The sequence below is a fragment of the Blennius ocellaris genome (assembly GCF_963422515.1).
Source record: "Blennius ocellaris genome assembly, chromosome: 4".
NCBI lineage: Eukaryota > Metazoa > Chordata > Actinopteri > Blenniiformes > Blenniidae > Blennius > Blennius ocellaris.
The window spans coordinates 24,973,612-25,001,247 of record NC_137653.1 but is presented as its reverse complement, the minus strand read 5'-3'; the positions used below and the strand labels follow the sequence as shown (position 1 = coordinate 25,001,247).

Sequence of the window (27,636 nt, the reverse complement as noted above, 5' to 3'; positions counted from 1 at the left end):
GCTAATGCTTTAGTCACAACATTGAGAATGGCACTATCAATGCAACATGGCTCCAGAACAAATGTTCACATTCTTATTTATAGTTGTAGCATTGAATTTGTGTGGTCGGCCACACAGTTTCATCCACAGGAGAAATCAGTCCAGGTTTTGTTTGTGGGATAAAATATTCCCCATTGCTTATTATTTCGGGTCACCTCGTATCACTGTTGCACGAGCCCCAAACACATCGTTTGACCATTTTTGTGCCTTAAATTACATAAATAGCCCCGCCTCCCCCAAAGAAAACCCACAAAAGTGGCATCAACTCTCAAACTATGAAGTTTTACGCTGACAATGTCTGAGTCCTCTTTTCCAGGCAGTTGGTAGTTGAATGCTATTGGTTCATTTGCGTTGGGAGCGGAGCTTAGCCAGATGGTTAGTTAAACCACATGCAGATGCCATCGAATCAAACTGTAAGACAATGCATTGCAATGCATTGGTTAGAATTTTTGTACCATTACTGGTATTGTAGCAAAGACATCAATGAGATTCCCCTGCCAATCAGTTTTATAATTTTACAATTACTTAAACTTTAACACCTTACAAAAAAAACTACTTAAAAAACTCATTAGCTAAGCAATCATTTATTGACAGATATCAACTTGAATCAGCCTGGACACATGAGAAATGAGTCGAGGGTGGTCAAGCCCCAGCCTGTGGTCACGCAGTGCTTTCCTACCCACAGATTTCCTCCTCTGACCCACATCTATTACGAGCCATCTTCTGCATGTGTGAAGCCCAGTTGGTTTAAAAACCCTCCAGAGAGGCTGGCCTGCAAACCATCTGCATCCGAACTTCAATGGCATTCTTTCACCAGCCTCTTTTCCTCATTTGTTTTTTTTTTCCTAATTACCCATCATCTCTAAATAGTTCAATACGCTGTCAGAGCATTTAAGATTACTTATAAATTATAAACAAAATCAACCCCACTATATATTTTATTCCTTAGGCTGCATTCCTTGGGTTTAGTGTTATCGGTGTAATGATTTAAAAAAAAGCTTTTCCTTCAGCATCTCACTTTGATTTAAGGCTAAAGGCCAATGTCAATGTCTAAACATTAGCTGGGAGCAGGTTGTTACTGTTGTTACTGCTGAGACGCGAGTGTCAGTGACATGCGGTAAGGTCTATGGCTGGTGAGGCACTGACTCCTCTGGACTCAGATTTACATTGTAAGAACTGAAAAGAGCTTCTTATTTCACTCTTCATCCAACCGCATCAACTGGCAATGCTTCATATCCATCAGCATTCATCTTTCAATCACACCAACATGAACACAAGAATGTATTTGTCCTACAAAGAAAGTGTCTTTTATAGAGATGGATAGAGAACCCTTCTTGTGTCTAAGCAATTCATATTTACTGTAAACAAATTAAAATATAGAGATGTGTGTGGCACAAATTTAATTTTGATCTTCAGTAAAAATTTCTTTTATTTTTCAAACTTTAAATTCTGATGGTTTAATCAATTTTAATAAAGGTTATCCATCAAAATGATAAGAAAATAATCGTAATTTTATGCCAAAAGTTTAGTCATCACATAAATGAAACTGTCAGTTCACTTAAGCCCCCTTGAGGTGAGGCAGAGTACTGCCTGCCTCACCTGCTGACTTCACTTCAGCAGCACGGTCAGCAGGAAGGATTCTCTTACACATACATTACATACCTGACACAGACTGTAGAGAGTCATGCTGTATAACAAATATTTCTGTAAAGTCCATATTGTTGATATGGTGAGGAACAGACACAGGCAGCGTCATGTGACCCACTTTGTATTGGATCACAGTCAGACATGAGGCACAGCTCTCCACTGCCTCACCTGGGATTTCTGCCCTGGATTTCATCGCCAAATACTCTAATTCGGCAATTTTTACTGAATAAAATGTCAAAAATGTGTAGAGGCATACTAAATATTTCTTTTTTTATCACGATGGCGGGTGAGGCCTCCCCTGACCGCACATTGCTGGCTAGTGTCCACAAAATGTCTCTTCTCACACTCTTTATATTGGCTGCAATTCCAAAAATGTGTCATGTACCTGCTGTCTCGTGAAAGAGAATCACCCCCTCCCTCTGTCTCTTTTACTTCCCCTTTTAGTGCCATCTTTCCCTCCAACTGACGCAACTTCAATCACATTTACAGGGGGGAAAGTTACTTTTCCTCACATGCGATTTTCTATCACCTGACCCTATGCCAACAACTCTCTCCTGGACTTTCAGCTCTCTTCAGCTCTCCTTCCTACCAACTTTATTTTCCCATCTGTCTCCCTGTAAGTGGGTGGCAATGAGCCAAGTGTCGGCCGGCCTGCGTTCACCATAACAACCAGCAGAGATGTCTTCATTTGATGGGACAAAAGGGCCTCTGAGAATCACTGCGTGTCCCCTCGGGAATCTCGTGGGTGTTCGCCAGCTTCTTAACGGGGCACAGAGGAAGGCGCATGGAAGAAGAAAAACTGATTTGATTACATTAATGAGACATTTACCCTCCTTGAAATATCCCCAAGTAAACAGTAGTGGCTCCCCCAAGGAGCAGCTAATGACTTCCCACAAGCGAATGCTTCACACATCTCTTCACACACACGGGCTACGACTTAATGTGGCTGTGAAATACAGCATTTGTGTGATAATGCAGAGTGTTTAGAATTCATAAAATGTCATTATTTCCACATCTTGTTTTATAGTGTGATAAAATGTTGCTATCTAGTTGGTGTGTTAGTTTATGGAGACCCATCAGGTCCTCCATTCACTGCTACACAAACATTGAAGCTGCTGTTCCACCGCACAGCAGGTGGCGGAGCGGGGAAGAGCTGGAGGTTACGCTACGGCAAAGTGCACCCAGGACAAACTCTGTCGCGCGGTCCCACAACAGGAAGTATGGTAAAAATGTAGGCGGGGTTTTGAGCGACTCGGAGACGCTCCAGCGAAGAACGCGGAAGCGGCCAGCGGCCGTCCAAGTCGTTCTCTTGTGCCTCAGATTAAACTTTCTCCTTGTGAACAGCAGCGTCCAGCTCCTGCTGAATTTCAATAAACCGATGTTTCAATAAACCCAGTTGACAAATCAACCAGTGAGCCCAAAGCGGCGCATGTAAACAACAACGGAGGGTTTACGGCCGATGAAATAATTAAATATTGTGGGCAAGTCGAGAGTGATGATCGTCACTACTAATCAGCAGACGGCAGCGCCGTCGCTCCTCCTCGCACACCCGTTACTTGATGCCAGGTACCTCAGCAGAGGGGAACGGAAAGTCGCACCCGGCGGTCGCGTACCATCCACCACTTTACAGTAAGACGGCGCGAAAACCCGTCCCGCCCCGTGACAGAAAGTGCTGTGGAACCGCACCTTTAGTCTGATGCCCGACTAGGAACCAGAACTCCACTGCACTGCAGAACCAACAACTACTTTAAAACACACAACTGGAACATGCTGCCATTGACGATTCTCCTGAGAGACATCGGGGAACAGAATACTGTGTCACGGGGTATTAACTTACACTGCTGGGGAAATTTCTCATGCTCACCAACACTGTTTAGATTGAATTACCTTCTGACAAATAAGGAGTTCAAGTTTAAATGTGCACAGATTTGAAAGAGTAGATGTTGTTTTATAGTTGCAGTCTTTTTTTTTTTTTGCAGTACTTAGTCAAATTGTAATAACTATGGATGCACTGACAACCGGTATTGGGTATCTGGTTCAATACTGCATGGAGTACAGACATGATCTACAATATAATAATAGCAATACATGACATTTGTCAGCAACGTCAGCAGCAAGTAGACGAGAGAGGAGGAGCAATTTCCGCTGATTGGAGATTCTTCATTAATGAGAATGGCAAAAACAAAACAGATTGTAAATCATGGTCTAACAAAATACCAAGAGGAAGAGAAAGATAGCTTGTGAAACACCAGCAACTTCATCACTTGAGACATTTGGACCAGCAGAGTTAGCCCAATGTCACTCAGAAGTTTAACTGAGGTGGTTTAGCTCCGCCCACACATGCCCATCTATGGGAAGAGGAGGAAGTACTTCCTCTCGTGGTGCTATGTGCCAGAGCAGAGCTGCCTAATTGTAGAAGGGTCAAAGGGAGAGCCTACCTTGATTGTGATTGGCTAAACCCCTGATGATACTATATAGGGTTTGATTTCTGATTCGCCCATTGGAGCAACACACTTAAGAAAATGAAACAAGGGAGAGAGAGAACAACATACACTATAGTCACTATAAAGACAATGACAGTTACTCCAAATACATGGTTGCTGTATATAGTTCATTTCCATCTCCACATATAGCTATTTTTGGCAGGTCTCCTGATAATCTTGTCACTTCAACCACTCAAGACAATATTATCGATCTGCTTCTTTGATTGCTTGCAGGAAAATCCTTCTTTTATGGAAGTCTTCGCAACCTCCCTCCTTTAAAGCTTGGCGACACGACATCCTATTTCTCCTTAAGTAGGAGAAAATCTAATTCTCTCTTAGAGGGTGCTCGAAGGGGTTTCACACCCATTGGAGATCTCTGCTTCATTCTTTTAGGAAACTCTCACCTGACAAAGTATTCTAGGACATGATTACCTGCCAATGCTGATCCTTGTTTTTCTAAGGTGGTGGGCAGCTGTTTGTCTTTGTTTTGTTTAGCAGATGAGCAGTGAGCGATTTTGTTTCTTTTACAGGTTATACTATGTTTCCACTTACTTATTTAGAATCAGTATTGAATTGAAAAATGATGAAACCCAGGAAAACAAGAAAAGTTGTCACCGAGAAGTGTGAGTGCTCATCACGAGGTCAACGTAGTTAAAAAACAAAAACGTTTTCAAGTGAATAAGCTCAACTTTTCAGGGACCATTTACATGACAATGGTGATCGGAGCCGCTGAAAGCGGAGCTTTTTGAAAATGGCTCCCAAGATAGAGCTTTTTGGAAAACACTCCTGTTGACAGTGGAAATACTGATACTCGTCATGCGCACCACAGCCATAGTGAATAGTTTCTGAGATAACAACAATAAGAACAATGTTTCCTCCGTGATGTCATGACTCACAGTTCATATTCTCCTGGGACTTGGTAGTTTTATTTTGACAGTCACCGTAATAACAAGCCAACTTTATCGTCTATCCACGAGAAGGTCCGTGTACGAATATTGCTAATGTTTAGAGCTGATTGTTCTCTGCTGCATGTGTGTGTGTGTGTGTGTGTGTGTGTGTGGTTTCATTACGAAAACAGCCAACAGCACCCACTAGAAGCCTAACATGAAAACTACATTGTTTTCAGTGTTTCGACCATTTCTGTGAAAGCGGAAATTGTTTTTTTCTCATTTCTCATGGAGGTCTTTTTCTTTTTTTTTTTGCATATATGAAATGAATAGCGTACGCTTACCAGTCAAATGTTAGCACAATACACTCTTAGTACAAAGTTTTGTCCCTTTGTTTTAACGATTAACTTATTATTTAAATGTGCATCTACATTCAACTGAAAATTAATTAGAATATACAAATTATTTAGACAAATCCGAATATTGTCACTGCCATGCCATATTAATGGTACTCCAGACATACTTTGAAATGTCCTGTGTTTGACCTTCTTCAAGGCTAATGCTACTTTCTCAATATTGTTTCCAGCTTCACTGATGTTTCACCTCAGGACTCATTACTTTATGTCCAACATTTCAATGCCCAGGAAATAAATGATAAATTGAAGCTACTTTCATTGGAGGAAAAAAATTATATCACTGTCTTTTTAGTACATTTTACACCTTGCAGATTATTTCCTGAAGCTTGATTGAACAGTTGGCGGGTGAGTATCGGCTCACGGGCTGCATGTTTGATGCCTCTGGTCTAAAGTACTCTTCATGCTGTCACAGAATCTTACAAAAATAGTGAGATTAGCCAAACGCTTGAAGAGATTAAACATGTAAAACTAATCAAGTGAAGAATTTCGAATAAATTCCATAGTAGAATCAACGATAATCAATAGTGAATAATATTTGACGCCGGTTTTCCCATTAGCCTGTTAGCTCCGGTCTATAGATCTCTCTCAGCTGCGGTTCAATGCTCGGACCGGCACGGCTGTGATCGCAGTCCTATAGAAGAATAAGGAGACAGTTCACAGCGGAGCTGAAGTCATTGGCCAGGCATCTGTCAGAACAGCCAGCAGCACAATGGAGGCCTCTGTCCGGCCTAACACAAGATTGGTTTTAGACAAGAGGCCGGAGCGGCGGCAGCAGCAGCGGCAGCTCTGGGGCCGACACGTACAGTCTGACCTTGTCTTGGTACAGTACTGCAACACCTCACATGTCCGTGGAGACGAGTCTGTTTGACAGCGACCAGGGTTTGGCCCACGGCTCAATCGCTCAGTCCAACTGAAAGCACATCATCCGGGGTGTGTTCGGTGCATCTGTAGACAAGTTTCTCAGTGAAGGGACCAAACTCTGCCACGGCGCTGAGCTCGACTTCACACAGTGAAGTGACAGCCCGATGTTGAGAGTCGCAGCCGAAACTGTTGAAGTGTGGAAAGTTTCTGAGCTGAGCCCGGAGGAGCTCAGAGAGAAGGGGGGGGGGGGGGGGGGGGGGGGGGGGGTCGGCCAGGCACAGCCTGCTGTTTTTATTCTCCTCTCTCCAGAGTCACAGTCATGGATAATCTGGGCTCGGCACCCCGCTGCACCCGACCCAGGCCTGCCACCACCTCCTCCAAGCCCACTGCATCGCTATGGCAACAAGGGGCCGACGAGCGCACACACTGTTTGTGGCGTTCAAAGTTGCAGAAATGAAGAAAATTCCGACTTCTGGTACACGTGAAAATGTGTCGGAACGTGGCAGGACAGTCGGGGACGCCTGTACCAACCACTGTTTGTCTACTGTACTCTCAGCCAGCCCACCCTCCGCTCCCCACCACCCTCTTCTTCTTCTCTCTCCTGCTGTGTTTTGAAGAAACAATGGGCAAATCCATAGGCCACCAATGCGAATAAAAACAAAGTGGCCTGTGTGTGTTTGTGTGCGTGCGTGTCTCCCTCTGTCACAGTAAGACGATACAAAGAGAGCACTGACTGCAGCACACGCACACACAGCGCGGCGCCGCGGGGCGCTCCTGTTCATGCCTTCCACGCCGTAGGAGGTCAGGGTAGAGGGTGGCGGTGGTTTATGCATGAAGGCTGAGTCCATTTACTATGCACATTATTCACACTGGGAGCTCCATCAAATTCAAATCAAGGATTTCTTGAAGTCGCGCTCAGAACTGACGCCACTCCCATGTTTTTCTGAAATAGTTTAAATATCTTTGAAAACTTCCAACTGAACATCCATCTCATTTTTCTCCACTCAGCCAGTTACTAGATGCAAAACATTAAACCAAGCAGATAAATACATTTTGTCTGAGATTATTCTCAAGAGCACAAGTGTCACACTCATTTTAGTTTAGTGTCCAAACACTTCAGTTTGTCTTCAAATACAAACATTTCCAAATGTTCTCTAATGTTTTAGTGGATTTATATGATTTGAAAGAACACAAAGAAGACAATGGCGATGTCTTTATACTTTGGGATTTGTTCTTCAGAAGCAGAGCACTGCAGCGTTTCAGAAGTCGAGCGGTCGGTTAACGGTTTTTGCTATTTTTACCTTGATCTTTATGCCGCCGAGGCACCGTTTACATGTTTCAAGTGAAAGCTTTATGTTTTTGCATCTTGTTTTCATCTTTCTATGGCAACATTTTTTAAATAATGTGCATCTACAAGAAAAGACAAGAAACCCTGAAAATGTAGAGAGCATGTTGGGCCACTAGTTGGTGCTGTTGCTTGGTAATGCCATGACACCACAGAGAACAATGAGCTCTAAACACTGACAATGGGAGAACACAGACATTCTAGTGGACAGACGATTGTTATTGTGGTGAATGTCAAAAATAACACTACCAGGATGTAATCAAAACTACATCAATTGAAGTAATATGTCCACACTAATGTCCGTGTTCTCCCACTGTTAATGTTTATAGCGTATTGTTCTCTGCACGCATGTGTGTGTGGTTTTGTCACAAAAACAAATAGCGCCAACTCAACTAACTATATCTTTTCCAACATTTCTATCATTTCCCTGTAAAAGGACATCATTTTCAAAAGGTTGCTGTGTAAACGCCAATGTTTCCTGAAATGAAAACACAAACACCACATGTTTTCATTTGAAAAGGTGTCACGTAAATGGGGCCTAAAAGAAACCTTGTATCAAAACTGACCCGTGAAGTAATAGTTGTCGAGATTTTGTGATTGTGGTCGTGGATGTATTGAACATATCAAATGAATGAAATGTGAAAATGGCTAAGAGTGCAATGCTCTGGCCTGAAACCAAACTTTGCTTTGGAGAGTTGAAACCTGCAACTGCAGAACGAGCTCCAGCAAACTATAACGGAACTTGAACGCATCAGACTTTGAAGCAAGAAAGCTTTAAAAAGGTCAAGGTGCCAAAAGACTGGAATAAAAGTGGAGGCTCACAACATTTGTAATCAGAGATCCATCTTTTGTTCATTAACTTTACAGATCTTGTTAGATATTATTTGAATTAATGGTGCCATCATTTCTGGTTGCTTGGATGGGATCTCCACCTGTTTCCTTTGGTAGATTTCCAGAGACGGTGTGTCGGGGTGGAGTCAGTGGGCCAGTATGTGTTACCTGCAGATTTTCTTAGCAGCACACGTGTTCAGAGAAAGCGTGTTTGAACAGGTTTTAAAGGAATGTTACACTTAATATCTGACTCAGACAGCGACGCACACAAAGTGTGCTCATGGGCTCCAAATGTAGGGCAGGAGAGGAGCCGTTCAACTCCATCATACTGTACTGCCCACTGCGTGATAGTACCACTTCAATTTTTACTCTGTGTGTGTGTGTGTGTGTGTGTGTGTGTGTGTGTGTGTGTGTGTGTGTGTGTGTGTGTGTGTGTGTGTGTGTGTGTGTGTGCCCAGATGGCCTCTGTGCTGTCATGACTTCATCCACATTTTAAACCTACACACACACATTTCATCACATATCCCAGTGTCATGGCCTCCTACACTCCACACAGAGAACCGACCGAAAAAAAAACAGACCTCATATCGGGACAAAGTCACAATAAGTAGTTGTTTGAACAATCGGAGCTTCATTCAACTTTGAGTTTACATGTAAAATGTGACTTTTCCACAGAGGAAACTGAGCTGCTTTTGTTTTGTTGCCTCGAGCCTTTTCTGTGTAAGTAAAATATTGAAAAACTGTTCCTTTACGATATACTACTAAAGTTAAAAAAATAGTAGGTGAATCTAGTGTACATGAAATTTAACAACCACACATTTTCTCTTATATTGTAAAGCCAATTGACACATCCTACTGAAGGAAATGTTTTTAAATTATATTATAAAGTGAAAACAAAATACAATTTTTCTGTCCGTTTACATGACAAAGGGGCTCCAAGCAAATGAAAACACAACCTTTTGAAAACACTTTGACTGTGTAAATGGGGGAAAACACACAGCCATAGTAAACCGATGTTCTGCACATGTATAAGCAGATGGACAAAGGTTAAAGGCAAAACTTTTCCAAAACAAAAATGTAAAAACGACGCATTCTCAATTAAAACTTTGTGTAAACGGGGTCTGAGACAGTGTAGCGCTACTAACACAGATACACACACAAAGCACAACTAGAACAGACCGAAGACGCTCAATATACAGTAGAACCTGTTCTGGAGCGACCCGGTAAGAGGGGACAACCTGTACTGGGGGGACACGTCACTGTGCACGGACACATATTTAACTGTTAACACACCGTGATTAGGGGACAACCTGCCGGATGCGAACAACGGACAGGTTTTCCTGGCAAATTTCCAGCTGAAGGGACACTATTTATTGGAATATTCAAGCAGCAAGTGATACATGATTTCCTCCATACCACACATGCTCGTTCCATAACGCAACGTAAGGATCCTGAAAATCCCAGCAGGTCGGAGCCTAGCGCATAGGATGGATGATGCGTACTTAAATTTCACTTTCCCTTCACAGCAGAGAACATCAGGCCCGTGGGCCAAAATCGACCAAGAGGCTCCAATCTGGTCCAAGCAAGGAGGTTATTGAGGATTTATACAAGTTTGTTTTTTTTTTTTTTACATTTCATTGTATTTTGCACCAGAATGTTTCATTAAAATTTATTTAATTTTCAGTTTGATCTTGTAAAAATATAGACAATTTCATTCCATACACTGTGACCACAACAAAGAAAAACTTTGAAGTGTAAATTTAAAGGTTATATTTTACCAGTGTGGTCTCATTAATCTTATTTAATAACTATCTTGTATCAATCAATCAATCAATCAACTGGTCCTACAATTTGTTCTCTGAATGAAGGACACCTGCCAACAGGGGACACTTGTACTTGGATTTTAGGACGTCCCTCCGTCAGAGGTTTCATTGTACACTGCAGTCACCAGGTGATGACAATCACACACTCAGGGCCAGGTGAAACACATCAGGGCGGGGGCGAGCAATCAGGCATGATGAGGGGAAGTCAAGGAGCCTGAAACTTGAGCAACAGTCAGGCCACGTCTACACGTACCTTGGTTATTACAAAAACACCCCACCCTCCACCTTTAAAACCAGGAAAGTAACAAGAACAGTTAAACTCCACACAGAAAGGTTGACTATTTTCCACTCTAACCTCTGAGTCAGCACGGAAACATGTTGTAACGGCTCCGTCCACTCAGGATTTTCTTTTGGTCACTGCCATTTCAGTGAAAAACCTCTGGCTCTGTTAAGCATGTATTCAAACCATTCTACAGAAATATTTTAAATGAGCTGTTACTTGTATTATATCCGTTATGATGTCGGTAGCAGTGTGTAAAAGAGAAGGTATAATGCCGACAGCTTCCAGCTTTAACTGACACTCAGGTGACTGGAGGTTCAAAACAAACTGTGGCTTGTTCGACGTGACTGAACTCAAGACTGCTTTAATGCTGCCCCCTGGTGTCAGTCTGTAGTACAACATTACTTTTTTCTCGTGAAAAAATAAAATGCCCACATCTTAGAAACCTCACTTTTATTTCATCAAGTCACACATTGGATTTGGACATTTTCATTATTCCATTTTGTTCTCATCACAAAGGCCCAATAATTTTAGCTACAGTTATTCCAACCACTTCACTGGATCTTTACCAACATTGTAGAAAAGTGTATCAATTTGGACCTTTATAGTTTTTAACATTTTTGTTTTTTTTAAACCACAACTCAGTGTTTTCAATTCAAGCACCCACAGAGAAAACCTTGTAGAAAAACACGATGTCAAACAGTCAAACAGGCCTTGTGATCACAGCTCCACTCTGTCTTTCTGAGAGTCCGACGCTGATGCTGCTTCCTTCTTCGCCGCAGCTTTTACTGTCTTTTTGGCAGCTGGTTTTGTGTCCTTTTTATCCGCCTGCTTGGTCTTTGTTTTACCCGTCTGTTTGCCCTCGCTTTTGGCCGCAGGCTTAGCTTTAGCCGCGGTCTTAGCCTTTGCTTGGTCTTTGGCTTTGGCCTTTGCTTTGGGGGCAGCTTTGGTTTTAGCTGCCACTTTACTGGCTGGCTTTGCTTCTGCCGGCTCTTTGGACGAGTCCTCTGGTTTGGCTGCCGGCGGGTCTTTGGACGAGTCCTCCGGTTTGGCTGCCGGCGGGTCTTTGGACGAGTCCTCCGGTTTGGCCGCGGCCGTTTTTTCCTCGGCTCCTCTGCCGTCTCCAGGTTCGTCCGCTGGCTCTCGCTCGGTCGCTGGAGGACTTTCAGCTGCTCGAGGCTCAGAAACATCTGTTGAGTTGTTTTTTGTGAACTCTTCGTTCACAGGAGTGGAAAACATCTTCAGCATGTCCTCAGCCTGGATTCTCTCCTAGAACAAACCGGGACAAGACAGGATGTTGGTTCAGTCTAAACCAGGTCTGCAACCTTGACCAACGTTTTCAAGCATTTTCCATCGGATCAAATTCGTCTGGAGCCACAAAACATTTTGTGATCTGAAATGGGTCTAAAGAAATATTACCATACAAACTAAAAACTGAGATTGCATTCGTGAAGGTACAATGAAGATATATTTTCTCACAATTTTATGGTTTGTAAAACAATTTTCTCTTTTTCGCGAGTTATTTTGGCCTCTTTAGCTAATTTTAGCCACGTGTGATTCCTGATGGTTAGAGCAGTTTTAGCACCACTTCTTTTCCCTTCATTTTTTCACTTTTCTCCTTTTATTTTTTCTTTAATTTGTTTTCTTTCTTCTTTTCTTTACCATTTCTCTTTCCCCCCCAAAAAAGCTATACTTCATGTTTACCTTAAGCATGAGCATTTTTCCTGTATTTTAAGTAGTTTTACCTTATTTATCAGTTTTTATCCAGATTCGCCATTTAAATTAATAAATAAATGCAAATAGAATAAAATGAAAAACAAAATGTTGATTTACATGACAGCTTCATGGAGCTGCCACAGAGGAGTTGTGAAGCCACAAGAGGCTCCAGAGCGGCAGGTTGAACACCACTGGTCCAAACAAACTCTGCTTCCCAAGTATTAGAAAACTAATGTTCACACGTTTTGTATTTTGATGATGATGAAAATATGAGCTGTCATGTGTAGAGAAGAGAGTGCCAGTTTGTTTCATTGTTATCTTCTCAACAGGCTTCAATTAGATACTGAAGAATAAAGAATAAGGAATTGCACCTACTGTGTGTAATTTAGTATTATTATATGATATTTGAAATACAGAACACATTTCAGTAAATAATAAGGATGCACCAATAACACTTTTTTTAAGGGACAAGTACAAGTACTGTCAGGTACGTCCTGATACAGAGTACTAATTGAAGTTTTATTATTTGCCATGAAGCCTAAATCATACTCCATATTCAGAGTGTTGCAGTGAACCACCTCTGCAGCCTCTGCATCAACACTACGTCGCCTATAAGGGCTTGACAGTATAACACAATACAATACGCTATCTTTATCTAGTTTTACTTCTTTTTCCAAATCACTCGACATTTTATTTTCTGTTAAAATAAATACAATCTAAAATCACTCAAAATGTCCCATTTAGAAAAGTGATGGATAATGTAAAGTTAATGCTTTCTAGTTAAAAAAAAAAAAGAAAAGCCCATCGAAGCGAAATAACACATGAGCCACCTTTGCTAAATCTAACGCGTTTGTTTCTGAGGGATGGAATGAGTCAAAGGGATAAATTGAAGCAGGTCCTTACCTTCTCCTCGTGAGCCGGGTCCAAAGTGAACCACAGCGCCACGGCACACCGCTGACCCCTGGTGACGGCTCGGACCCCGTGAGGGTTTTCCTTCCCGGCTCCGAACCCCACCACACGGCCGCACTGCGGACGCACCGCGGCCTGGGAAAGTTCAACACACACGTTCAGAGATGCATCCTCAGCATCATTTCCTCTTCCACACTTTTTATAACGTGCGGTTTTTCATCAGTCGGGGCGAAAACACACAAAGTGTGATTCATGTGTCTCAACATTATAAATCATTAAGTTGAAAATAAGAAAATGACTTTGTTACAAATTGATAAAATCCTTGTTTCAGTAGGATGTTGGAGAGGTTTTGTGGTAATTAAGTGGAGATCATTTAAACCAAAATGAAGACCCACAGTTTTAACCAGGCGTTTAACCCATTTGTATTGATATAATTCATCTTTTTTCTATTGTTCGACGAGTCTGAGCTGAAATTTCTTTTTTCTATTCTGGTGCTGATGGAGGAGGAGGCAGTCTGGCTCAGAGAGCATGAAACTGTTTGCCCCCTAATGAAACATCTCCATGACTTCTGCACCCTCAACGACCACAATTCTCCTGAAATAAATGTTGGGACACTTCTTTTTTTTTTTCTCCGTCTGACATGAGCAACAGTGCACATCACATGTTTATGGTCCATCGTTGAAAGCAGCGGGGTCTTCAAGTATCTCGCGGTCTTATTCAGGAGAAACTATCTCTGAGGTCACAAGTCGTCCATGTCCTCCTAAATCAACATCCCTCAACTCCCAACTGATCTCCTGCTGCTGAGAAGAACCCCCAAAGCTTGATGCTGCCGCCACCATGCTTCATCGGAGGTATCGGCATGACATTGGTATATAGTGGTATCCTGCATTAAATAGACATTGTCCTGCATAGGAAACGCTATTATTAGACCACAGGTTGTTCATGCTCTCCAAGTCCAGTACATTTTCTCAACCAATTTCAACAAGAGGTTTGATTGAGTGATGTGGTTGAAATTCTTCTGAAGCTTTACACTGCTTAGCGATATTTCAATTTCCTGGCTTGACGTTTACTCAGAGCCACTGAAAACAACTTTGTTTAAATGTTCCGCCTTCGACAGTCATAGTGACTCGTAGTTATGCACATGCTCAGTAGCTGACCAATCAGAACAATGTTTCCTCCACGGTATCATGACTCCCAGTCCAGATTCTCCTGGGACTTGGTAGTTTTATTTTGACAATCACCGTAATAACAATCCAACTTTGGTCGTCTGTCCACTAGAATATCTGTGTTCTCTCATTGTTCATGTTTAGAACTGATTGTTCTCTGCTGAGTGTGTGTGTAGTTTCATGCTGAAATGAAAACGTAAAAACGACGCGATTTCACTTGAAACATTGTTTGATCAAACTGTACTTAGAGCTGAGCTTTATAATTGAACTATATTTCACCACTTCTTCAAACCTTTGTCCAGACGGACTCCAGCTGGGATTCTGACATACTTGAATAAAAAAAAAAAAAAACACACACAAATGGCTCTTTAATGCACTTTGCACCACACGTTGAGGGTGAGGACAGATCTCATTAGGGTTCAACAGACGGTTAGAAATGTACTTACCGTGACTGTTTTGGCGTCAAGCTCAGTAAAGATGAAATCTCCTCCTTCAAAGTCGTTGTTGAGATAAAGGATGGCGCTGCAGGAGAGACACATCAAAGTGTGCAGGCATGTGACGGGCGTTGATGTGCGAGTTCATCGGGAGCTCAATGGCGTCTCGGCTCACCTATAATCTCTGTGTGTGTACGCCGGCGGCTCCTTGATGCACTCGTTGAGCTCGGACACCAGCAGGCAGTTGTCTACGTGGACGGGGTGGCTGAGGTCGTCGCGGTTCTCCTGCTTCTCTGAATCAATCACATCACACTGAGACGTTACAAAGCTTCAGGCTTCCTTCGCACTGCGTTCACGACGTGTAGGAGTATCTATTCCTAATGTCCATAATTATAAAGATCTGACTATTCTGGATAATAAGATTAATTTTACTTCTCACCAAGAGAATCTTCACCAAAAAAAACAAAACGTCAACAAAGCTTTGAAAGATCCAGATTGAACCGTTTCTAATGATTTTATGGATCGTATATGAATCTGTGGTGGCATTTTCTATTGTGCCTTAAAACGCACTAAGCAGTGTCATTCGGACCAACGATAACATCAGACCAATCAGACATGCTGACTTCCAGTCATACTCAGACTTCAACGGATCGAAGCGTTTCTTCGTCCCTGAAGTCATTTATCTTGTGAATTCTGGACGGGGTCGGAGCAGTCGGACCTAATTTGATATCATGTAGCTTCTCAGAGGAGGCAGGAACTCATGGCACGCAGTGATGGCACTTTAACAATCTGACATTTAAAGCTGATCGGCTGTTGGAGCCAAACTATTGGAGTTTATTTCACCATTCTACTGAGTCACTGACAGGTTTCAGGGACTATTTCACACCTGAACCAGGAAAAAAAGAACAAACAGCTCAAGAAAGGCCGCGAAGGGTTAAAAAGATATTAACGGTATCTCAGCAGTGGCTGACTTACCGTCTATGGCGGAGCGGCAGACCAGGTGAGAGTATGAGAAGTAGAGCTTCGTCTCCAGGCTGAAATAGGACTCCAGCACCTTCCTCACCTTCTCGCTGAGGTCGAAGAGCAGACGAGTGCTCTTCAGCGGGACTTTGCCCTCTTGTCCGAGCTGTCGGGAGGAAGAACACGACTCAGTGCAGGGACACGATTTCGCAGTACGAGTCTCCGTGGCGTGGAGATCCGGAGCTTTGCAGGGTTGAACACCGCAGCGCTCCCAAAGTCCCTCAGAGGGAGTTTTTGTCTCATAACTCTGGCCCCGTTTACACAACAAGGCTTCAAATGAAAACGCCTCTTTTTTTTGGTTTTTCATTGGACATGAACAGGATATTTATCCCAAAACTCCAGCAAGTATCTGTAGAGACGAGGTGGAGGAAGTCTCGGCCCCACTGGGCAGTACGTGCCAGAGCGGGGCGGGGCGGGCCTTGAGGTACGGCAAAAGCACACCCAAACCCAACTCTGTTGCACTGTCCCACCACAAAGAGTACGGCTGAAATGTCGTCGGTCTTTGAATGGGGCAGGTATGTGACATCATTACGCAACAGTCGTCGCGCGAACAACACGTAAGCAGCCAATAGCCGCAACTCAGGCGGCCGACCGAGTAAAGCCTCACGGCCTCCTATCTCTGCAAAACATTTCTTTGCAAAACTCCTCCTCTCCAGTTACTGAGAGGAGCGTCTGCAACTCCTCGGAATACCCGGGTGCTGCGGAGCACCCACGTTTCAATAGTTAACAAGTTTTGGGGTTGAGCTCGGTACAGCGACGGAGGGGTGACGATACCACCCACTACTTTTCGGCACAAACAGCACAGTGAGGCCGCGGCTGTACGGAGGTCAAATTACTTTTTAGCATCTGACCTGCTGAGTGTGAGGTGGGTTTTTGCAAATCGGGGACACCGTTTGGAATGGACATTGTGCAAATATGAAACCTCCACAAGACAAAGCAGTGACCGTTGACACATCCCCACGCGCTACAGACCTTGACGGCCTTCAGGACGGTGACGCCTTGGAACAGCTCGCTGGGGGAGTGCGGTGACGGTCGCCCCCTGTAGCCGTCCCCCGTCTCTGCAGCGGCCTGGGAGATGAGCACAGTAACATACGGCAGCGATGAGTCCAGCCAGCCACAACATGGAAACCACTTCCGACACGAGCCAGTTGTCAACGCGTGAAAACAATGTGTTCACGAGGAGCCGCGAGCGGCGCCGCTCTTCAGGCCACTCACGTTGGAGAGGCGCTGAAGCTCGCGGCACTCGTCGTCGCCGATCACGCCGTCCAGCAGCACCCGCTGGGAGCCGTTCAGCTGCTGCGACGTCATCGTCACCCGCACGTCGTCTTGCAGCAGAGCGCCGCCTGCACATTAACGTTAGAAGAGTGGAGGAGTCAAAACACTGTCAAGAGAAAGATCCGGGCCCCGTTCACACAACAGTGTTTCAAGGCAATGCAAATACTGCGGCGTAATCGGAGCCTCAGTTCTCTCCACGTTCACTTATTTCAACTAATAACGGCAAAGTGTGTGTGTGAAAGGTTTACCTTCCTGTGGCACTATAACCTTGGCCATATCGGAGGAATCCTTCTTCTTATCTTCAACCAGCGTCTCAATCTCTTTCATCAGGTTTCCAATCTCCTCTGTGATCCTGGCTGCGGTCTCTCTGTCAGCTCTGAAACGCGCAGAGGTCACACGCTAACGCAACGCTCGCCATCCATCTTCCATATACAGCAGGTTGTGTCAAACGTAAGGTTTGTGGGCCAAATCCGCCCGGCAACAAGCTCCAATCCAGCCAAACAGTCAAGCAAATTGTGAGAATGTCAAAGTTTTAGACGCGACACTGAGACCCGAGCGGAGATATCGCGACGCTGCCATGAAAACTGGCTACCTGGTTGCTGTCAAACTTCAGGGTGAATTTGTAAAATGCAATGTATAATGTAACAGCTACTGAATGTAGCACCAGAAAGTTTAATTAAAATGGGCTTTGTGTTGAGATTGTAGTCACTTCCTGAAGAAATTGTAAATTTTTTGTATATAAATATAGCAAACACAAAGAAAACCTCTTAAGTTAGAATGTAAAGGCTAAGAGCGGTTCTGGTGGGTTCTGCAGGGTTCTGGTGGGTTCTGGGGGGCTCGCACATTAAAGTGAAAAGGTTTGGATCCGCCGACACAGTCTATTAAATCTTACTTCTGTTTTTCTCGCAGCTTCTTCGGCATCACGTCTTCAGGAGTCCACGTATCCTGCAAACAAACAATACAAAAAATAAAAACATTATTGATTCTTGAGAAGAAACGCTGCAAGACGTGGGGATAAAACAAGTTATTTATTGACTCACTGGATCAACAAAGGTGATTCCAAAAGCTTCATATCCAAAGTAGAGCAGCTCTTTCTCCAGTAAGGACTGCTGGATGTACTGCTTCACCACCTGGGACAACAACACACAAACTCCAGTCATGGCTGCACTTTGAAATGAAACTTTATTAGCTTTTTTTTAAAGTTGTGACATAAACTGTCATTTTGGTCAGTTTTATATTTTTAAACTTTTAAAACTGATCATAAATAGTCACGGAACGTAGGTGGTGAAATATCCATGAACAACGTGTGAGTATTGAAACGCTCTATTTCTGATTATTTCAATGCACTATAAAGGCTGAAACAGCAGCCCAGATGTCTCTGAGCTTTAGATTACCATCAGAGCTTTTGTTGTGTCTTTACTATTGTGCTGCTGGAAATAGTGTTTTGGGATTAAACTGTACAGAACAGAGGCTCCCTGTACCTGTCTGGCTGATATGGTGGCTGCTTTGTCTTCGCCCAGCACCACCGAATAATAGTTGAGGTTCTGGTTCATGACTACGTCTTCGGGGTGGAACAGCAGGTAGGTCTTAGCGCACTCTATGGCCCGCGCATACTTCTCACCTGGAGGGAGAGAGGACGCCACACAAAGATGAGTGAATATGAATGCACTTGTTTGCTGGTCATGTCTTAGATGACATTCTACAGTGGTGCGTAAACCCACGTTACCACTAGATGTCTCTGTATGACAACAGAAAGCTGCTGCAGCACCACCTTAACACCTCCATTACCGTTTCTAACTAACAGAGCAAGAAGAATGTCTCCAAAATGAAAAAATAAATAAATAAAATAGACAGAGCAATTATGTAGCTTGAAAACCTGAAAAATGTGGATGTCCCTAATAAAGATGAAACCTCAGGTGATTCAGGAAAATATCAACCTGAAAGTTCTCTCATGGAGATTATGGCTCAGTTGGTTGAACGGGTTGTTTGCAGGTTCCTTCACCGGCAGGTCAAAGTGTCTTTGAGTAAGACACTGAACCCCAAAGTACTACAACTGGATGATGCCTTGCATCGCAGTCGCGTCCGTGTGTATGAATGTGTGTGTGAATGTGACGCAATTAAAAGTAAAGTGACCCGACATAAATACCCGCTGTGTGTGTCTGCTGGTGATGGGTTTTTGAAAATGCTGATTAAGTCGGCAGCCTCTGTGATTGCTAAATTGGATAGATAGATAGATAGATAGACAGATAGATAGATAGATAGATAGATAGATAGATAGATAGATAGATAGATAGATAGATAGATAGATAGATAGATAGATAGATAGATAGATAGATAGATAGATAGATAGATAGATAGATAGATAGATAGATAGATAGATAGATAGATAGAGAAGTACTTTATTCATCCCTGACTGAGGAAATTCAGATGTCCAGCATCATCCAGTGTGTACCATCCATAACTAAACACCCCAGTACTGAGTGTTGTAGTTTGACACCTGCCTCGTGTCTGCACATAGAAGCTCGAAATCTAAACTTTCACCTCAGAGAAGTAATGTCCTTCCTGGACAATCAGAAGAACGCAACAAGCATCGTAATGTTACTTTTTGACAATCCATAACCAGGATCCAGTCTTTGTAATTTGACACCTGCCCCGTGTCTCCACGGAGAGGCTCTAGATCTCAACCTTCACCTCAGAAAGCTTACTTCAACCTGCAGGTTGTGTTAACTGTAAAGCTTGTGTCTGGGCTGAGACTCACTGTTGTAGTAGGAGAACTGCAGGTAGTTGAAGAGTGACGGCAGGAAGTCCTCGAAGGGTTTGTCCCGTCCAGCGGTGGAGGACAGCTCCACGGAGCAGTGCTGCTTACAGCTCAGCACCTGCATGTAGTGATCTGTCACACACACACACACACACAAGCACACAATGACACGGACCGCTACTCAACGCCGGCGTGACTTTCGGGAGCTTCCCTCACCCGTCACGGTCTGGAACAGGTCGGCGCTGTACTCCATGTAGTTGTACCCGTCGTAGTTGTAGGCTCCCTCGCACAGCGCCCTGCACTCCCTGTCAGCGGGGAAGTACTCGTCCACGGCCACCTCAAAGTGCTCCGCCGCCAGCCCGAAGGAGTCGTCGCTGTAGTAGCTCTTCCCCAGCAGGAACTCCGCCTGAGGAGAGAGAGCGGCACTGCTGTGAACGAGACACCGCAACAAATACAAAACACTACGATCTCACTTAGTGTACTTTCTAAACTATAACTAAACTAAAGACTGTAAATTATGTTCTAACAAAATATCACAACGGGGGAGAAAGACAGTTGGCAGAGCACCAGCAACTTAATCACCGGACATTTAGACCAGAAGAGTTCGCCTGATGTTGCTCAGTAGTTTAACTGATCAGTGGATCGGGAGGATTTTACTCCAAGCCCTGCGACATGCTACGCGCTACATGCTACATGCTAAAGAGTTTCAGATCTGTTAGAACAGCACGTAACACATGCTAACAGTCTCTACTGAACAGAATAAGACTCTGGATATTTGGATCAAAGCACAAACTCCGACAACCTCATGGAAGATTAATAATGTTTAATAAACCATTGGTAAAAAATGTGTGTAATGTAGCACTTCCAAATTCACTTATTATTTATCTATCTATCTATTCTATATCTATGAAATGCCAAGGCCAAGAAAACTACACAGTTAAGGTTTATGTGTGAGTTCAGCCTGATGAGAATCTGAAGGCAGCAGAATCTTCATGTTTTTAAAAGCAGGATCAAGATATTTGTTTTAATTAAAGCTTTTTAACGAATGTCCCCTTTTTAACTCTTGTGGGATTTTAGAAATGTAATTCATTCATTCACTTTGGATATGTATAAATAATAGCATGGTGTGAACAAGCGGGTGGGTATGTGTCACCATTTATATTTCGTTGTCATGTAGCAACAGTGCTATGTGAATAAACGATGATTGATTGAATATCTGAAATCTGAAAATTTGAAAACAATGAAATTATAATGGCATCTAATAAGTACTCATATCGGTACTCTGGATCAGCAAGTAGCTTAAGATCAGTATTTGTACTCATCCTGTCAAGAAATGGTATCAGTTAGTTACAATATGTATATTGCACATGTTGATCAGGCAATAATAACCTTGTAATGTATTGTATTATATTATATTATATTATATTATATTATATTATATTATATTATATTATATTATATTATATTATATTATATTATATTATATTATATTATATTATATTATATTATATTATATTATATTATATTATATTATATCAAATCATATTATATCATATTATATCAAATCATATTATATTAATATACAACCCCAGTGAGTCACAAATAGTCCATATCGTTTGGACCGTCTTTTTATTTTATGCTGTATGACGACTGAAGCAAACTGTCAATAGCGATCGATCAGGCTGCTTGAAGACTCCAGAACAAATGTTACCAGACTGGCTCTCACCATGTGCGTCGGGGATTCCAGATCTTTGAAGTCTCCCTCCTGGACTCCGGCCATCATCCTGTAGTACTCCAGGTTCTGTTTCATCTCCATGTGATTGGGGTTGGCCAGGAAGAAGGTGTTGGCCGCGGCCACCGCTTTGTCCAGCTTATTGATCTGAGGAAACACAGAGACGCTGCTCAGCTCAGAGTCCAATCACCTCCAGCCTGAAACTGACCAAACATTCAACTACATGTGATAGTGACTTGTATTGTCAGTAGTATGGTTAGAATTAGTTTGGCAGTAAAACTCCACTACTACAGTCGGAGTCACAAGAACAATGACCTCAAAAGAGGAAGGTGCTAAATAATGCTGTGTTACAGCATGAAAGGTTGTTAGTAGCAGTCGGCCACAATCAATGAAATAAAAAGTACATTTTATACACAGTAAATATAAAAACTACATATTTGCATCATTGGAAATCTGGAGCTTTTGTTTGTCAAAATTAGATCAAATCTGAAAGGTTGGGAACCACTGGTCTGCTGTGTTGTCAAAATAAGAGACTAGAGAAACTTTAGGTGTGATGAAGCAGCCGATGCCTTCAGATGTGTCCTCTCACCAGTCACAAACATTAGGAATGAGTGAGAACATCTCTCTTCAAACGGTGACATTTGGTTTATCCAACCACCTTGAAGGAGGAAATAAATGTCGGTTCAATTGGATTCATGTTCCTCCTTCATTTTTTAAAATGAAGGCGCAGCTCCCAACACAGTGAGAGTCACAGTAGATGGAAAAAGACCCAAGATTCAACTTTCTGAACAACTAGTGAGTAGGAAATAAAATGGAATAAATTCTCTCATTGTGTGGGATTCTTAACAGAACATTCAGTCCCGCAAAAACTCATTAGAATCTGAGAAACAGTCGCTGCTACCTGAGGCCTGAACTACGAAGTGTGATCAACATATCCAGATATCCAGGAGTTTCCTGGGTTAACTTATCCAGACACACACGATCCTGATCACCGTGACTAAGAAGCAGGTTTTCAACTCACTAGTTCAACCCAGACCAACGTGTACGTTCACATGAAAGGGGCAGAGTTTACAGCGTCTGACCAATCACACACTGAGAAATCCTGCAGAGCAGCTTCCAGATGACTGAAGAAGTGATTATTCTCTGATAAAATGAAGAATTAAAACACGTCCAGCAGCTAAAAGCAACACTGCTGCTGCAGCCAAAGCCACAACATTCCTACTTGTTAATGTTGAACTTATCAGATTATATGATATTAATTAATCTGGATATAAACTGACGGCCCGCTGATCACTCACTTTCACTTTATTACAGCAGTAACGTGTCGGGAGGAACTTCCTCACTGTTCTTCTTTTAGTTTACATTTTCCATCCAGTTGTTTTGAGGCTGAGCTTCTCTTGTGTGAGTTTTTTGTGTTGGAATATTAATTCATCACCGCGACGGGATGAGTAGTTCTGGTTCCATAAATTCATGTTTCTGCAGTTCTGTCAGGTGAGATCATTAACCTCATTATTACAGATCAACCCTCGTGGAGATAAACAAAAAGATCACTCTAAATTAATTTCTTCTCTTTGCTCAGCAGCAGCTCAGTGCTGAACCCACACACCAATCATCATCATTTAAAAATGGGCGGGGCATTTTCCAAGAGATCTGATTGGTCAGGAGGCGGAGCTCTGGCTGCTTATCGAGAACATAACCCGGTCCAGAGCAGGTTAGACATTCAGTGTAAGTTACCATGGTGATTTATCCCAGTGAGAAGTGAGTGAGCATCATAGTACAGAAAACCCAGAGTTGATCCTTGAAGTTATCTGGACAAGCATCATACAAAAGGCCTCTGGTCACATTTAGGCCCCGTTTACATAACGAGTCATGCAAAAACTGATTGCTTCTGCATTTCTATTTCAAAAAGGTTTCGCGTTGACATGACAACGATTTGAAAACGACATCTGTTGAAACAGAAATGGCAAGTACACGGACATTACAGAGGACAGACGACGAAGTTGGATTGTTATTACTGTGACTGTCAAAATAAAACTACCAAGTCCAGGAGAATATGGACTGGGAGTCATGACACCGTGGAGGAAACGTAGTTCTGATTGTCTCACTCAGGGGCTGGCCAGCCGTGGCTCTTTCCTCCCTCTACTGCGGCTCCTTGAGACTTGGTCCCACTGTATGTCCAGGAGCAGGCTGGGACGGGATGGGACAGGACAGGACAGGACGGGACAGGACAGGACAGGACGGGACAGGACGGGATGGGACAGAACAGGACGGGACAGGACGGGACGGGACGATAAGGCAAAACGCACTCAGACCTAACTGTGCTGCACAGTCCCACTGCAAAGATCGTGGTAAAATGTAGGCGGGGTTGTGAACGATGCAGGGATGCAACGTCATTACGCAACAACAGTGGCGCGAAGAACGGGCGTCAGGCCTCCGTGTCTGCCCCGGTGTGTGTCGCCTCACGTTTCCAATTCACCAACGAACTTGTCCCTCTGTGTGCTCCCATCGTTATGAGTTCCACCTCTGTCCACCCTTCCCCTGTGTATTTAAACCCCTTCCCTCTGCTGTCTGTCGGCTCGTCTTGTCAACATGTCGCCCGTCTTTCCTGCTTCCCTGTGGTTTTTTTAGTGTTCCCTCGACATTTTCTACCATAAACTCTGGTTTTTATGGGACTCTTGTGAGTCTGCGCTTGGGTCCACCCACACACCTCCTGTCGAGAACGAGCCCAACCAATCATGGAGCCAGCAGACTCAGGCCAGGTTTACCACTACCTACGTTTTTACAAAAACTGACATTTCCCCCTCTACCTTTTAAAATAAAATCTTAATTTACACGGACCGCATATAAACCTGGTTTAGAGCTGTTATGAGCATGCCAAACCTGTAGGGACCTGAAAGTAGACGACGTGACCTGAAGACTTCCTGCAGAAAAGAAGAGGCAGAAGAAATGCAACCATGTTACCACCAGGATAAAATCATGTGTCAGAGGGTTCAATCCCACCGCAGGATGAAGTTAAATAAGACAGGAAGTACTTTACATATTTCAACTTGTTTTGTTTTGTAAAAATGTGAACTTTTTCATACGGCACTTGTATTACTTTCCAGGAAAACGTTCAGCATTGATTAAAAACCTGTGATGAATGGTCGTTCAGCTGTCTAGTCTTACTGATCTGGAGCTTTTCTGTTGCCTTTGGGCAGAAATAACTTGATCAATGTATTTAACTGCAGAGGAGGAAACTCTTCATCAGTGACATCTGGTGGAGCGGGACTGGAAAACTACTTTCCATAACTTGCACAGGAGTTATATTTTAGGCGATTTTTGTGGCCTGCTTTCGTCGTGGTGCGTTCAGGGGACGTGACAAAAAAAAACGCGATAGAATGAGTCTGCGAGGACGATGAAGTTCGATCACAGTGCAGGTCAGAAGTGTTACGAACTGGAGATCGTGTCGTGTTTCGGGGAGAAGTAAGTCGGGACGGAGTTGTGCGTCCTCACGTCAGAGCGCACGGGAGCTGGCTCCACCTAGAGACGTGGCACGGCCGCCTGTCTGTCCGTCCGTCCGTCTGTCTGTCTGCTCGGGGGGGTGGGACAGCCACAGTCAACTCTCAAGACGGGATGATTTCCACTCAAATGAAGTGAAGTCGTGCGGCCGGGTGCGGACGTTACCTTGAAGTAGGCCACTTGCAGGTAGTTGTAGGGAGTCCTCTTCTTGAACTCCAGCTTCACCTCCTCGCTCACCAGATGCAAAGTTGGAGACCCGAGTTTCTCCAGCTCGCAGGAGTTGACGCAGTCCGCCCGCCTCAGGATCTTCTGGAAGAAGCCCAGGTCCTCCACGGAACCGGTCCCGGGCACCGGCGGGCCCAGGCCGGCCAGCGGCGCCCCGAAGGCGGTGTGGTTGGCGCAGCTCAGCCGGCACTGAGCCTTCACGCTGCGGACCGTGGCTTTGTTCCTCAGCGCCTTCTCCATGTTGAGGATGACCGAGAGCCAGTCCCCCTTGTAGTAGGCTTCCACGGCCGTGTCGAAGAGGAAGTCGTAGGGCTCCAGCAGCAGGCGGGACGCCGGGCCGGGGTCCTCCTGCGCGCAGGACGCGGCGAGCAGCCAGAGGACGAGCGGCGCGTAACGGAGCTCCATGGCGCTGAGAGCGGGGACTGGACACCCGGGAGCTGGCGGTGGAGGACAGAGGGGAGCGAGAGAGAGAGGAGGAGGAGGAGGCAGGTCCTCCTTCTCCTGCAGGAGGTTGTCTGGAGGTGGGGTTTCAGCAGTGGAGCCCGCACCCCCCCCTCACCCGCACCCGCACCCGCACCCGGACCCCGTGTGCGTTTGCTGGTGCCACATAGACACACATGGAGGATCGAGAAGCCAATGAACCTCCAGCACTCACTTTACCAACTTTTCTGCTTCATTAAAATCATATAAAATGATGTCAAATCCAGAAAAATAAATCACTTCTGTCCCCGTGGACTTCCTCCCAGTGTCAGGGCCAGACTAAAATTAAAAGAGGGCAGGGGGCAAAAACCTGTTGATGGGCCCCGACAACCCCCCCAATATTTAATATTTCACAAATGCCTGGGACAAGGCCCAAAATGTAAAAACTGTGACCGAGACAAGATGAAGCTTCTCAAATGTACAGTGAACACAGAGCCCCGGAGTGGCAATAGAAAAAACTATACAAATAAAACATGGGAACGACATAATAAGTCGATCACTGAAGTTAGAAATACAAGGAAACAAGATCATTTAATCTGTGATTGTGGAGCCGTGGCTCTAGAGATGCTGCAGAGCTCCTGCTCTGCCCTGTCAGCTGGGTCACATAAATAATTTAGAAGCAGTTTTTTTCTCCACGCTTTTCATTGTAACTAAGCCAACTAAGTGTTGAAGCACTCGATTCAGACACGTCCAGAAATAAAGTGAAAGGAGCAGCAATTCACTACGTAATGCCCAAATGTTGAAAAATAAGGGCAAGATCATTCATTCACCTGATATTTATTTTCTGTCTCTGAATGGGGACAACCTTTCTTGTCTGGCCAACAGCGGCAAGACAAGACGTGAAAAAACCACCAATAGAGCGACGAGGAGACTCAATGTTTTCTGTCTCTTTGGTCTGAATCCGAGGTTCGGGACAGACTAGATGAAGAGACCTGGACCAGACCATGAATACAGTCCATCTCCTGGTTCTCCTATGAGCACTGTCAATGCCAAATTGGTGAAATTAGTGACGTTTTGTAGTGATGTAATGACGTAGTTCTCACTTGGCTCTGTTAATGGTGGGAAAAAAAACAATTCTTTGGCGGTGCTCATTTAAGACCTGGACCTGAACTAGAACCTGAACTTTCTGGTGGAAAAGCCCTATATAGAAAATGTGTACATTTAGGCAAAAATCCACTAAAATTTTCCATTTTGATCCACATATCCGACTTCCTGTTGAGTTTTCGGTCTGGCTGCAAGAGAAAGTTTTGTTCATCCTGGCCAGTTACATACTGTATGTGTACAGGTTAGGGTTAGGGTTAGGGTTAGGGTTAACCCTAACCCTAACCCAGGTTTTTGTATCTCTCTGTGAAACTGGATCCTCGGGCTATCTCATTCGCAAGTCACATGTGTAACTCTCCTAAATTATCAAAACCTGACAAGTGTGCAAAGTTTCATAAAACGTTATATATGCTAAGTCCTTCCAAAACGCATCAGTTCCAGTTGACAAATAATAATAATAATCCCTATCGTTTCAAGAGGGTCCTGGGCACTGTCAGTGCTCAGACCCTAATGAAACCTTCTGGTGCAAAATACAGTGAGATGTCCAGAAAGCTTCTCCTGCAGCTGTTGCATTGTGAGTGTTTTTATAAACACCCTCTGACAGTGTGGCTTTGAGGCTACTTGGACAACAACCTGGGCCCTGTTGTTCAAAACTGGGTTATTTTAGCCACTGGTGAAGCTCTAACCGCCGGTTAAATCCTTAACCCGACCATTAAATATGCATTGTTTAAAACATGGTTCGTCATCCTGTTAGTTAACATCGCATCAAA

General features: G+C 43.8%; 1 protein-coding gene across 1 annotated transcript; it reads right to left on the bottom strand.

The window, feature by feature from the left end:
• Positions 1–11,050: 11,050 nt before the first annotated feature.
• p3h1 (prolyl 3-hydroxylase 1) lies at positions 11,051–25,796 on the bottom strand. Its single transcript, XM_080495705.1, has 15 exons — positions 25,286–25,796; positions 21,617–21,769; positions 20,107–20,296; positions 19,891–20,022; positions 18,614–18,753; positions 18,173–18,262; positions 18,025–18,077; positions 17,381–17,508; positions 17,073–17,200; positions 16,830–16,925; positions 15,813–15,963; positions 15,013–15,130; positions 14,850–14,925; positions 13,232–13,372; positions 11,051–11,881 (listed from the first exon to the last, which is right to left on the bottom strand). The coding sequence occupies exons 1-15, from the start codon at positions 25,748–25,750 to the stop codon at positions 11,333–11,335; spliced, it is 2,610 nt and encodes an 869-aa protein (XP_080351831.1). The 5' UTR covers positions 25,751–25,796; the 3' UTR covers positions 11,051–11,332.
• Positions 25,797–27,636: the final 1,840 nt, after the last annotated feature.

Coding starts and splice junctions, on each gene's coding strand:
- p3h1 (XM_080495705.1), bottom strand. CDS start 25,750: ATGGAGCTCCGTTACGCGCCGCTCGTCCTCTGGCTGCTCGCCGCGTCC. Junction 20,023..20,106: donor CCTGTTCCAGACCGTGACGG/GTGAGGGAAGCT, acceptor TGTGTGTGACAG/ATCACTACATGCAGGTGCTG. Junction 18,754..19,890: donor GCAGTTCTCCTACTACAACA/GTGAGTCTCAGC, acceptor CTCTCCCTCCAG/GTGAGAAGTATGCGCGGGCC.